General features: G+C 44.1%; 1 protein-coding gene across 1 annotated transcript; it reads right to left on the bottom strand.

Moving 5' to 3' along the window:
• Window positions 1-412: 412 nt before the first annotated feature.
• Window positions 413-13,148, bottom strand: acox3 (acyl-CoA oxidase 3, pristanoyl). The gene is made up of 19 exons (XM_086024331.1): window positions 12,969-13,148; window positions 11,854-11,983; window positions 11,692-11,789; window positions 11,479-11,614; window positions 10,121-10,195; window positions 9,944-10,033; window positions 9,716-9,859; window positions 9,556-9,644; window positions 8,412-8,508; window positions 8,159-8,341; window positions 7,072-7,194; window positions 5,268-5,388; window positions 5,075-5,197; window positions 3,941-4,054; window positions 3,752-3,867; window positions 2,721-2,895; window positions 2,060-2,127; window positions 1,841-1,927; window positions 413-1,146 (listed from the first exon to the last, which is right to left on the bottom strand). Exons 2-19 carry the CDS (start codon window positions 11,971-11,973, stop codon window positions 1,027-1,029), a joined length of 2,079 nt encoding a protein of 692 aa, XP_085880457.1. The 5' UTR covers window positions 11,974-11,983; window positions 12,969-13,148; the 3' UTR covers window positions 413-1,026.
• Between the last annotated feature and the right edge of the window lie 44 nt (window positions 13,149-13,192).

Raw genomic sequence — 13,192 nt, 5'->3', positions numbered from 1 at the left:
CGCTTACCTCCTCCTTCTTCTTTGACCCGCCTCACGTGGCTCCTCTTCGTCTCTTCTTGTGTCCACCGCAAAACAAACATTCCTGCAAGCGCTTGGGATGTCGCTCACTAATTGAAATCCACACCATCCGCTTTTCCTGCACTGGAGCTTAAGCTGAAAGGTTACGAGAAGCGCCATCCGCTGCTTTCTAGCTGACGGCAGCTGGAATCGATTCTATTTCGCGATACGGATTGGATATGTTGAACATCCACATACATACAAAGCGTTTCCTTTCCAGACAGCATGAACTCACTTTGACCCGCCAGGCCGGATAAGTAACGGCAAAAAGGCTTCTGACTCACATGGAGTGTTGACACACACTTTTCTTCAGGCTACTCCCTCCAAATGAGCAACAAGAACACAATACCCCGAATCAGCATTGATCAAATTCTTCTTTTATTGGTAAGCCACTGATTAGTAAATCCTGATCTTATATCGAGATATATACTGTATGTGTGTATGTACACAGATATATATACACGTATACGCTGATATCTTAGCGAACAAAAATATGAATTCTGCTCCTCATTTTACCAAGCAAATGTAGTGCAGAAAAGCTGCTGTTTTGTTTTCAGATGTGCAGGGATGGCAGTACAAGGGTGAGAGGACAGCCACAGCATAGCATTGACTAAGGAATAAATGAATGATGGCCTTGCAAGTCCCCAAAATGAGAGTGTGTCTAAATGCTGAGTTTGGGATGGCCACTCCAACCTGAGTGCAACGCAGCAAGAATCGGATGACATGGAGCTCTAACGAAGCGAGGGGGGGCGGGGTTGGGGGACTTCTTAGGATAGGTCATGTATTTGTTACAGTCCATGTTTTTTTTTTTTTTTTTTAAATTCCCCAAAGATGACGCCCTCTTGTCACATTGCTAATAGCATTTTGTCCCATTCATAAAGTGTGTTTTTTTGTGGAGGAGGTCAGCGGTGCGGAATCAAAGGCATAAAAATGGAGCGAGTGTGTGCAGCGAGTACGCTCGCCTGCCGTCTAGAGTTTAGGCCGCAGAGATCCCACGACGGGCTTGTTGGCGCAGAACTCTTTCCACCAGGACGGCCGCTCCAGCGCTTGGTGGCCTTGCATCACCGTGGACCAAAGGTTCTTGTACAGCTGCGGTCGCAGGGACAAACAATTTGCATCACGTAATTTGTGTACGTGCGTGTATGTGTGTGTGTGTGTGTGTGTGTGTGCACGTGTTTCAGTGGTGGGAAATAACAGAATTCAAAAACTTTTGGACTTGATTTTTTAATTTTGAATTCTGTATTTTCAACTTGTTACTGTTTGCACAGTATTTTGGCGTTATCCATTGCTTTTGCTCTGTCTCAATATATTATGTGTTTAAATGTGTTTGTATTGTTTTAATAGTGCGTTTGAAGACCTTCAAAAAATGTTAGGTGCTGTAGATACTCTAAAAACAAGAACCAGGGTGTATTTAAATAGGGTATTTCTATATCGCAAATTTCAACTTAAACTAATGTAAGCCCCGCCCACAATGGAGGGGGGATTTCTGTATTGTGTATTATTGACAGTAATTCTATATTTCGGCTTTTGCTTAAAGGTGAAGTCAACCAAAACGTTTCTTTACAAAAACATGCTCTATGCGCCTCCACTAGTCAAAACACGGCATTCTGATTAATATTGTGTTTGTGGAATATGAATTAAACAGCAAAATCCACCCCTTTTTAGCCATCTCTGGGGGCGGCCATTTTGTCACTTGACTGAAAATTGACATCACAACTGCTCAGGGCTCAGGTAACGGCCAATCACGGCTCACTCTGAGCACCGTGCGGAACAAGGAACTTGCCTGTCCGTCAGAATTGCCGATGGGAGAGTTGAGGATGAAGTCCGGGGGGGCCATGGCATCCACCAGCGCCACCGCGTCATCCTTCAGCTGCAAACAACCGCATTTTACTTGACTTTCACAGCATCCAGGCTTTACTGTTTTGCTTGAGATGATGCATCATCATCATCATCATCATCATCATCATCATCATCATCATCATCATCGGGGGACGTGCAGGACCTGCGCGCAGAGAGTAAGAATGGCCGTCTGGATCAAGTGGGCCGGCTCCCTTCCGCTCAGGAAAGCACCTGCACAGCACACAAGCACAAAGCTCGGGATTGTTCAAGGTTGCTGGCTCCAAAATGACTGGTGGCGATTGAACCAATTTGAGCCTTTTTTGTTTGTCACTTCACCAGGGTGGAACACATTGTTTTGTTAACATAAAAGCCTGAGCCAGTATTTTTTTCTTTTTTTCAGTTATCACGAGCATTATGTAATTTAACAATGGAGGCAAACTATTTTACAGGCAGAGAAGTTTTGTTTTCGTCATTGCGCCAAGTTATCAACATGGATATTTTGCGTCGTGGTTAGTAAACGTATGTTTTTATTTTTGCATTTAAAAAGCACGGACACGGAATGTACCTAAATGAAGGACTAGAATCAGTACTTCTACTTGAACCTGTCTTTTGTTTACCCACAATTACTGTATATGTACTCGTACTTATGCACAGAGTACTTTTGCCGGTTGTGCTGATTTGTCCAATTTTTTTTGTAACAGTGCTATTGTTGCTTTTTGCAGTTTTCTTGTTTCCCATTGTACAGCTTATTTTTGACAATTGTCCACTGTCCTAAGTAGGATCCCCTGGAAAAGGAGCAAAGTCAAGTGCATGCATGCGTGCACCTCGGTACAACGTGGCCATGTGGCCGCTGAGGCTCCACAGTCCATAAAGCGCACAAAGCTTCCCCAGGACTGCTCGCAGTTGGCTCGGCGTGTCGTCGTGTCGAGTCCACTCGTGGAACCTCTGGAGGCAGCAGTGTTCGATGTAGGCCAGAGCCAAGTCGCGGCAGTAGTACACCTGCATGGACGGATACTGCTTAACACGTTGATTGCAGCCACGTGCTGACTCAGTAAGATTATAAAATGCAACAGAGTGCCATTTGGGTAGAAAAGCAGCCAATGCTGAACGGAAATGATGGGCTATTCGTTTAAAATGGGGAAAAAAAGTGAAATTTGAGACTGAACAAAGCTTCATTTAAAAGATAGAGGGAATTTGTGCAGTGTGTAGCATTTGAGCCTGGAGTCATAGAAAATGCAGAATGTTGAAAAACGTGAGATAAATGTGATAAATAGTTCCCGAGATGGCCTCAATAAGGTGAACATTTGGAAGTGAGAACTTGATTGAATCAATGATGGAATGTGGAAGGAGGAGAATATGTGCCGGTAAATATCCCTTCTTTTAGGAACTTTACTGAAAACGGGAAAATAATGAACAGTTCCACATACGATTATGTCGAGAATTTCAGTGTGAAAATGTGGAAGAATGAAAAAAAATTGGGAAATTTGGAGATCAAGATTGTTTGAATGGGTTGAGAAATGTAGACGGTTATGGTCGTGTACCGGTAAACGGTCTGCAAACATTTGTGGGATTTAGTCATGGGATATGTGGAATAGTTAAAGAGGTGGCATAAATAGTTCCCAACATGCCCGAAATAAGATGAACATTTTCAAGTTGGGATAGTTTGAATCGTTCAAGAAACGTGGAAATTGGAGGTGGTAAATATGTCAAACCTGACTTCATTTGTGAATTTATTGTCAACATGGGAATTGGCGGGAATACAATACTGTAGATGCTTGTGTGCTTGTCATGAATGATGTGAACAGTAGGGGTCAATCAAACATTGTGATGTAGTAGGAAGAAGGTTGTTTCCTGCCTGGCTATTGTTCCGGGCCTCAAAGTCGTCTTGGCCCGAAGTCCGGAGCTGCTCCAGCTGCTGGTGACTTTCCTCCAGGAGGAAGCACACCAGCCACTTGTAGGCCGCCAACGCCACTAACGGGGAAGACATCAAGGAATGAAGCGATGGGGACGTCCTTTGGACCGCCTTGCCGAAGAAGAAAAGTACCTGCGGAGTCCATGCAGTCGTCGAGCGTGCGTGCCGTGAAGGCGCCGTCTCGGATTTGGTGGAAATCGTCCAGGAAGTCCACACTGTGAAGAGGGGACTGGATGCACACGTTGTCTGAAAACGCAATCAGCATTGACAACGGCACAAACTTAAGCCAAGCGTCTCCACGTGGGGGAAAAAAAAAAAAGGACCGCCTCCAAAAACTGTGATTCAAACTCAGATGGCAATCAAGGCGCTGACACAGGAGCGATATGGCCTGTGTCGGGTGGAATGCTACCAGGTCCAAAATGCTCACTTTTCAGGAGGGCAAACATACGGCACCTTTGTGAAACCATGAACATTGTGTCATTGTCAAAGACAGCAAACGCTTATCTAACACTATGGATTGGTCAATAAGCAGTAAAAAAAATACACACACACACGACTGACCAACAGTATACACGACATTCAAAAGTATTATGCAAATGATGCTTTTCTCCGATTTTTAGAAATCTTCTATGCAATTGGAACTCGGCATCAGCATCAGTCATCAACTTTTAGAGAATAATTTGAATGTTTGTGAACACATTGAAATGTTGTTTTTGGCCATTGTGGATTTGTGATTCCCGACCGCTGTGCTGTTAGAGAGGCGGTGGCCATTTTGTCACTTTCTGTCGACTGAAAATGACATCACAGTTGCTCAGGCCTCAGTTAACAACCAATCATGGCATTTTTCAGTTTCACTTCACTTGGTTTGAAAATTCTTATTTGGCTACAAAAAAAAAAAAATGTAGTTTGCGGCAGCGATGTATAAGTGATTAGCAATACAGGTAAATGCCTCCACTAGATGTCAGAAGGTACAATGAACTCAAGCCGCCACCTGTTGCCACACAAACACGCCAGTTTGAGCAAGGAGCCGATCATCATTTCACCATTCAGTACTTTTGGCGCCATTTTTACTCGGTGCTCTGCCGTGACATTTTCGTCCTCATGCCTCAGCTCGTGAAAGCTGCCAGGGAGCCCTCGGCTTACGACCGACCGGCGCTCGGTTACGGCTGTACTTGACGTTTCGCATTCGGTTCTCTTTCATCCGGATAATCCTTAAGACAGGCAATCCTTGCAAGCGCTTTTCGAAAGAAGAGGCTGGAGACTAACCACGTCGCTTGGCGTCTATCCATGCTATCAGGTAGTTGCTCGTTTGCTGCAGTAACACGTTGTTGTCCCCCTCGTAAGTGCAGTTGGGATCGTTGTCGTCTCGCAGATTGCCCAGGCGGTTCACTGTGGAGGCAAGCGAAGAAAGTGGAAGCGCGAGTGACGCGACTGACGCCTCGAGGCCAGGAATACTCACTGGCCAGGTAACCGTGACCGCCGCACGCCTCGCGGCACTCCTGGATCCCGCGCTGAGCCGTCCACGAAGACAAGGGCTTGCCGGAGCAGGCCAACGCGTGGAGCTCCCTGCCCAGCTCGGCCTGCCAAACACGCGCGCGTTCCCGGTCATTTCAAAGCACACCTCGCATGCCCGAGCCACTTCAGTGAAATTTGGGAGAAAAATTCTGAATTATAGCAGAAATAGAAGGAGAACTGCCCCACACGCACAAAAATACTGAATTTTACATCTTGGCCTAATATTGAAAAACAATTGCTCGAATTGTAACATGCTGCATGATAAGATTTACCAAAAATGGCGGCGTGCCAAAATGCTGAGTCTGATTGTATTAGTCACTTCAACTTGTGAACCTAGATCAAGGATGGATGAAAACAAAAAACCTTTTTCCCCCCAAAATATTGATTGAATATGGTTCCTCTACTACAGTGGACCCCTGCTTAACCGATGGATTCACATATTTGTGCATTTTTTTTTCAACATTTTTTGGTGACTTTTTTTTATTTTTTCATGGAGCCAAGCCCCATTTTTGGATGTTTACTATACAAGAAAAAAGCGATTATTTTTCTTTCTTGCCCAATTTTCCCAATGCATTTCAATGGGGCGTACATTATAAGCGTGTATTTCCGCTACTTATGGGCCGGCACGCATTTTGTCCCTATTTAAAATGGCACTTTTGTCGTACATCTTGGAAGTGCGCGGTTTAATGTGGCCCCTCAGCTGCACTGATGAAAAATGGCGGACACCTCCATCATTTATGTTGTCCATCCCAGACCTAGATAGTGCCCTGTAAAATGTCCACTAAAAATCCCTCTGTAGCAATGGGGAGACAGAAATAAGTAATGATTGCATTTATCATTCGTCCGACTCCCCAACCACTGGAATTAGTGACGTGACAGGAGTTTGGCAAAATCTTTCAAAATGCTGAGTGGTTGGAACGGCCACTTCAAGCCAAGTACAACGCATCAAGAATTGTGAAAAATTGGATAATGAGTTCTGAAGAAACAGATTTTTTGTGAATATTCACATTGATCCAGGTGATTGGATCAATTGCAAATGGACTGTTGTGGTTGTCTAAGACAACGTTTCACCTCTCATCTTTGCGGGCTTCATCAGTTCACGTAACAAGGCATAGTTAGAACTAACAATTTTTTTTTGGTGTGGGGAGGAAAAATTGGCTTTTTGGGGCAGGTTTTTTGTGATAACACCTATTATAAATCTGCTAAAAAAAATCCCTTCAAATTCAAGTCAAACAGTCAATGTTGGTTATTTTTCAACATTACTTGTGGACGCTTTAATTTGCCCTGTTACTCAGGGAAGCTCTCCTCCAACTGGCTGGCAAGTTTTCATTGAAAATATCCACCAATAAGCTCGTACGGGCTGAAATTTCCAAGCACTTCTCATCAAAATTAGCGTGACGTGTCAAACAGCACCCCCAAAACGTAACGTAATTAGCACAAATGGGACATTTTTCTGTGGGCTGCAGGATAGTTCATGTACTTTAGTCTGTTTTTTCCTGAATATATTTCCGCAGGATTTTAGAAACCTTTGAAGTGCTCATTCCACATTTAAAAAAAAAAAAAAATCCACAAAGATGGCTGCCACTTGTCGTGCAGCTACTAACATCTGGCAAAAAGTTTGCTTCGGCTCGCTTGAGAAATGTGGAAAGAGGGGTTCAGTTTGGATCGTCAACATCCAAACTCGGCCGGGAAAACATACTGAACTTGCGAGATGTTTTGAGGCGGACAATGAATGCGCGTGAACGCACCTGTGTGTCCGAGCTGTCCCGCGTCATCTGCCCCATGCTAAACTCCACAAAGTTGCTGAAGAGTGATTTGGAGAAGCGCTCCAGAGCGTATGCCGCTGCCAGGTACGGAATCAGACGCCATTGCTGCCAAAGGCACAAAAAGTGAAAGGTCAATCCTATGGCCGCGCTGGGAATAGCTCCCCTCGTCCAAAATGTTGTGCCCCGTGTAGCCGGTCGACCACGTGGTCATGCTGTTAGAAGGTGGAGTGCGTGTCGGCCATTTTTACACAGCAGATGATGTAGTTGAGTCAAATGAAAACCACTTTTGCAACACTAATTGCAACGCTGATGTCATCGCATCATCTTTGCTCATTGAAATGCTGCCAATTTGTTACCAAAAAAAATTCAAGTAAGGAAACAGCAGTATAATTTTGAACTTCATAAAAATAGTATATGGCATCATTAAATACAATGTAACAAATTAAAGTTCTTCTGGTGTACCCATCTTGGCCACTGGATGGCAGTATAATGCTGTCATGCGTACATAAACCCCCCCAAAAACTTTCCTCAACGACTTCTCTGACTTAGTCTTGCAGCGTGAATCATTTTCCGTAGAGGATAAAGAATATATGACTGTGAGTACTGCAATCTGCCTAAATGCGTTGCACCACCATTCGTGTTCAAATATCGGTTGCTTCTAAAACCACAACGCTAACCATTAGCCGGCAAATAGAGTTAAGTAGATGTTAGCATTTAAGGTAAAGGGGCATGTCTATGATGTTGTTTAATACCAAATATGCAATCGTCTTTTGTTTTCAGTTGAGTTTGTGAAGAAACCTCAGCTGTGCATGGCAGCAAAAAGTTTGAAGCCTCGCTTTTTCAACAACTGTTGACTATTGTGAAGTGAGTTGAGTTCACTGGCACCATACAGCTCTCCTATCTCAAGGCAGCAGTCGCAAGTCGAAGGAGAAAAAAAATAAAATAAGATGAATCGACGACAAATGGCGGCGCGCGGCTTGAAAAAATAAATGGGTCGCTCGTACGTGAAGCGAATCAGAGGAGGTAATAAAATAAGCCAAGGAGTATGAAAGCAGCTTTGGTCTCTAACCTGTAACTGATACTCAAGCACCGGAAGCTCCTGGCCGTCCTTGAGCCCGAACTGCCTCCTGGTGGCGGAGAAACGAATCGCCACGGTCAGGGCCATCTTGAGATTGACCAGGGCCATCCTGGATATGGACACCCGGCCTCCAGAGAGGGCGCCCAGGGATGCCCCGAAACGCTTGTCGGGGTCCTTCACAAGCACAAACGCTTTGGCCTCGGCGGTGTCGGCCAGAGTGGATCGGGAGGTGGACGGCTTTTACCTGGAAAGGCGTCACGTAAGTACCTGCGGGGGTCACATCACCCGTCTTGTTCAGGAGATTCTCCCGCGGGATCCTCACATTGTGAAACAGAGCGAACCTGCACACAGTCACGCATGCCGAGTCAGTCATCGACATTCGTAAACAACCACATACTCATTCGGGCATGCAAACCAATGACAGATGAAGCCAATTTTTTCAAGATCTGGGCCAGTGGAAGGAAATTAAGACTTGTTTTATTGAAGGTGACCCTGCAGGAATAATCCCAACAACAGCAAAGGTGTTGTGATTTAATAATCGTTTAATCTGTCCATTTTTTTTTTTTTTTTTTAATCATCGACAAATCAGAATCAAATTGTCAGTGCAGAAAATGCACAAACGTAAATAGATGAAGGTTGAGATTGCGGTTCGGTCCGTAGCATCTGTCAGAAAATGTTAGCTTAAGAGGGTGACATTTGTGGGGACAACTGGAAGTTAAAGGAGATATCTAACCGATTCCAATGGGGAACAATTTGAAAAAAAAAAAAATCAGATTGCGTCACACTATAAAAAAACTATAAAATTGTCAGTTTTTTTTTTTTTTTGTAGCACATCAAGTTTTTTTCTCCAGTTTACCAGATAAGCACAATTCTACTGATTAGCTGTGATTAGCTTGCCAGCTGATTAGAAATGGACTCCTCTACAGCTACGTGGCAACTTGTTTGTGCAGTCACATTTGAGACAGTGCGGTGAGAGGTGTATGCAGCTCCCAATAGGTCAGTACAATCAATATCCGCAAAACAGAAAGCTAGCAAAAAAAAGAGAAAGCTTTTCTCTCCATTCTCTCTTCTCTATTATAAATTCTATTTCATTTTATGCAGTTTTTTTTGTTGTTGTTGTTTTCAAAGCTTGTAACTAATTCCATCTTAGTGTTTTATATACATTGATTTCATATTCTTTAAGAAAACGGGGATCCTTTAGCTCAAAAACCTTATGTGATAGAGACAAACTGAGATCAGTTTGGGATTCTGCACACAACAAATGAGTTCAGACCCAAAATAGTTGTGATTAATTTGATAGTTGTCGATTTGTGGGTTAACTATCGCACCTCTCCAGTGAACAAAAGGCAAGCGCATTGGCCCAGGTCGCCCGGAGCTTGCGAGCATACCCGTTATCCAGTCCGTTCTGGCCCAGCTTCTTGCCCATATCGCCGACAGTCACGCCAGGCAGCGCCAGCAGCGTCTTGGGATCTCTCACCTGCGTCCAACGCTCACTTACATTTTGCACGCAAGCGCCAGAGACACAAAGCTCAACAGGACCCAGCGTACCGGTACCACGAAGGAGTGCAGGCCGTGGCAGACGCCGTCCGCCGTGTAGAGCTGCGCCAACACCAGCGCGTGGGTCGCCGTCTTCCCGAGGTTGCCCACCCAAAACTTGGCTGCCTCGAAATCCGGGGAGTTGATGACAAACTCCTGCAAGGCGTCCCGGAAGGCAGCAGGATTTTTTGGGGTCATGTTCGGAAACAACGGGCGCTAGGGCTACTTGGGTTTTCGCACCTGTGTGGACGGCTGGTAGGTGGCGGTGGTCCTCATGGCTCTGGTGTTGCTGCCGTGACTCAGCTCGGTCAACGCGAAGCATCCGTACGCCTTCGAGAAAACAGGGAGAACGAGCGCGTTAGGGTCGGATTGGGATGCGGTTGACGTGACGTGGCGATGACAGCGGGCGGCGCTTACCGTCATGTCATCGGCGGCGTCCACAAACTTTCGGTGTCGCGCCGAGCCGCTACTGGCGATCGTCCTTGCAAACATCTGAGCCACAACGGTGACATTCAACAAGAGGTCACGAAGTGCGAAAAATGACACAATCGTATGCATAAAACCCCAAACAAACACAGACACAACAATATCTGTTCATCTTTTGTGCGCCCGGGCTTTTGCTAGTTTTTAAGGCAGTAATTTTTTTTGTCTAAATTTACAGTTGAGTGCCTTCAGCATAGTACCACTACATGGTGGGCAGCACTGAGCTCTACTGGAAGACACGCAGCGTTAATTAAGAGATGAGAAGATGAGGCAGAGAAGGTCCTCAACGAAGCTCAATGCCACAGAGGAGGGTGGTAAGCTCCGTTTGGATGTGTTGCCATTACGTGTACGTTAAAGTAGCAGTTGTTTGAAGTTTAGAAATGGCAGTGAAAGTGATACTCATTTCTGTTAGCCCCTCTATGGCGTTTCACACCATACGTTATCATTAAGCTAGCCGACTTGGTTTGGTTGAACATTTATTTAGGTGTTAAAATATAAAACTTTAAATTCAATTTTGAAGTTTTGTGTGTCCATTTTACAGTAGCTAAACATCAACCGGGGGTGACACACGGTTGGCGAACGGCTCGTGAGAGAGTGTGAGAAAGTCCAAAGGAATGCAGTACATAAAAAATGTCACGAAGTTCAAAGCATGTCTGAAGTGTAAAACATTTTATAAAACATTTTTTTGTGTACAGTGCACTCAATAATTATTGCCAAGCCTGGTTAAGATAAGAAAATTGGTTCACCAGATAGAATCAAGCTCCTCCAATGGCCATGTCAGTCCCCAGCCCTCAACCCCATTGAAAACCTGTGGATGGGGCTAAGGAGGAGAGGAATGGTCACCTCTTTCTGTATTCGCCCATCTTGTCAATCATTTTTGGAGACGAATAGGTGCTGTTTTGTTGGCAAAACGTGTTCGTACAAAGCATTACCATCAAGTGTGCTAATAATTGTGGCACATATAATTTGAAGTAAAATAATATTTTAAATGTGGGATTTTTCTTCTGTCACTGAATAAACGCACTTGAATTAAAAGGTAATTTGCCCCTTTTTTTTTTTTTTTTAAATTTCAGTTCTCTATTATTTAGAAAAAAAAAATCAATTTATTAGAAGCTAGAGGTACCAATAATTATGGAGGGAAGTGAAAATAAGTTTGCTATATACAGATTTCCCCTTACTGCTGGACAGTATCCACCACATCGCCATATCAAGCTGGTCCAAACAATAGACAGCACCTCAAAGCCAGTCTGCAAAAGGTGCTTTATAATAAAGTGTCTCTCCCGAGTACTCACGCCTTTGCTGAGGAAGTACTTGGTCACCAAGGACCAGTCGTACATTCCCAAACAGTCGTTCAGAATCACAGTCTTCCACGGATCGGCCATGGCCTCGTCATTGGTCAGGAAGTCGTAGCGGAACAGCTGCTTCACCCTGTACATTTCCGACCAAATTATCTTTGAGTCTACATCAGTGGCGTGTGCAAAATAAATGTACAGTCCACCTGTTACCTGAGGAAGGTGAGTTCCCGCATTCTCTCCATAAGGAGGTCTTCACCCGGCGTCCTGGAGAAAAGCGGGTCGTTCTCCAGTGCCGTGAAGATTCGTTGCTGCGGCACAACACAACAAGAAACTTGACCTCAAAAACAGACCGCATGTACCATCTCGCCGTACCTTAAACGCCATCGTCTCTTCTCCATCCAGAAACACGACCATGTCCTTCCACGGGAAAGAAGCTTTTCGTCTGTAGACGTCCAGCGGCCCGCTTGGGAGGTCAGCCACTTGCTGCTTCATCGTCTTCAAACTTTGCAAATAATAACAGATACAGGGTGGCCTTTCATTGGTCACATTTCTTCGTTATTCCGCCCACCTTCCAAGTATTCACAAAACATTCACACCTGTTTTTTCATACGTTCCCAAAATGATAATTTCTCAATAGCTCCACTTTTTCCACATGAGAGAAAAAACATTCAACAAAACTTGCTCATCTACCATGCCATTTTACCCGGTTATAGTTGCACATATTCGCACCCTTCAAACTTCCAAATAGTCTCAAAATTCAGGCTACTATTATTCTTTCGAAAATCTCAGTTTTCCAGATACATTTTTACCTCATCCTTTCACATTTTTCTGAACGATTAGTACCTATATAAACAGAACTAAACGTCAAATTTTGACATTCCCCAAACTTTAAAATTCCAAAAGGATATTTTACGGGGTTACACGATTTTTTTTTTTTTAACCAAACCAACAAATTCCACAGCATTTCAGTTCAGCGCCAGACCCTCAGCAATCACACATCTCAACAGAAATGTTTCTTGTTAGTCATTCTTAATATTAAATGATTGACCTCGCTGAACGCAGGTTGCTCGCCATTTGGCCTTCATGTTTTCAATGAAGAGCAGAGTTCAAGGTCTGTTGCTTGGCAAATTGCCTCCATGTCAAAACGTGGCAACGATGATTTTTCACAATTATTCAACTCAAAACAACAAAGGCAAACCCAAAGACAGCCTTCACGCCGAACACGTTTCAAAAGCAAACATTTACATACACAAACATACAATTTTGTAATGTAACGATTTGCACTGTAAGGAGGGGGCAAGACAAGATAAACCTTTGATTCCTTCTGCCCCTACAACACTTTGTATTGTGTCTTGTTTACTTTTATTGGCTAGTTTTCATTTTGATTGTTTGAGAAAAGGATTAAATCAAAATAAATGAAAGCGGGAAAAAAAATCGCAAACAGGCTTCAAAATTCGCTCATATGACGTGTCTTTGGATCATCCTACCTGTGGACAGTCGACTAGCTGTGAACGTTGACAGCGAGCAATCAAGAAAAAGCAAACACGGTGGACATTGCTCCAGGACACGCCTACTGAACCCTGAACCCGGAAGTAAAATGGCAGTGAACCAGACGTTGCGCGCGTACGTAGGCGCCATCTTGGAGCGGTTTTGAAGTAGTTTGTCATTCACCTTAGAACTAGAACTAGAAAATAGCTCAATTATGTATCTA

The sequence above is a fragment of the Filicampus tigris genome, chromosome 2 (genome assembly GCF_054856515.1).
Source record: "Filicampus tigris isolate MCC_2025a chromosome 2, RoL_Ftig_1.0, whole genome shotgun sequence".
NCBI lineage: Eukaryota > Metazoa > Chordata > Actinopteri > Syngnathiformes > Syngnathidae > Filicampus > Filicampus tigris.
This window is presented reverse-complemented; position numbering and strand designations above follow the sequence as displayed.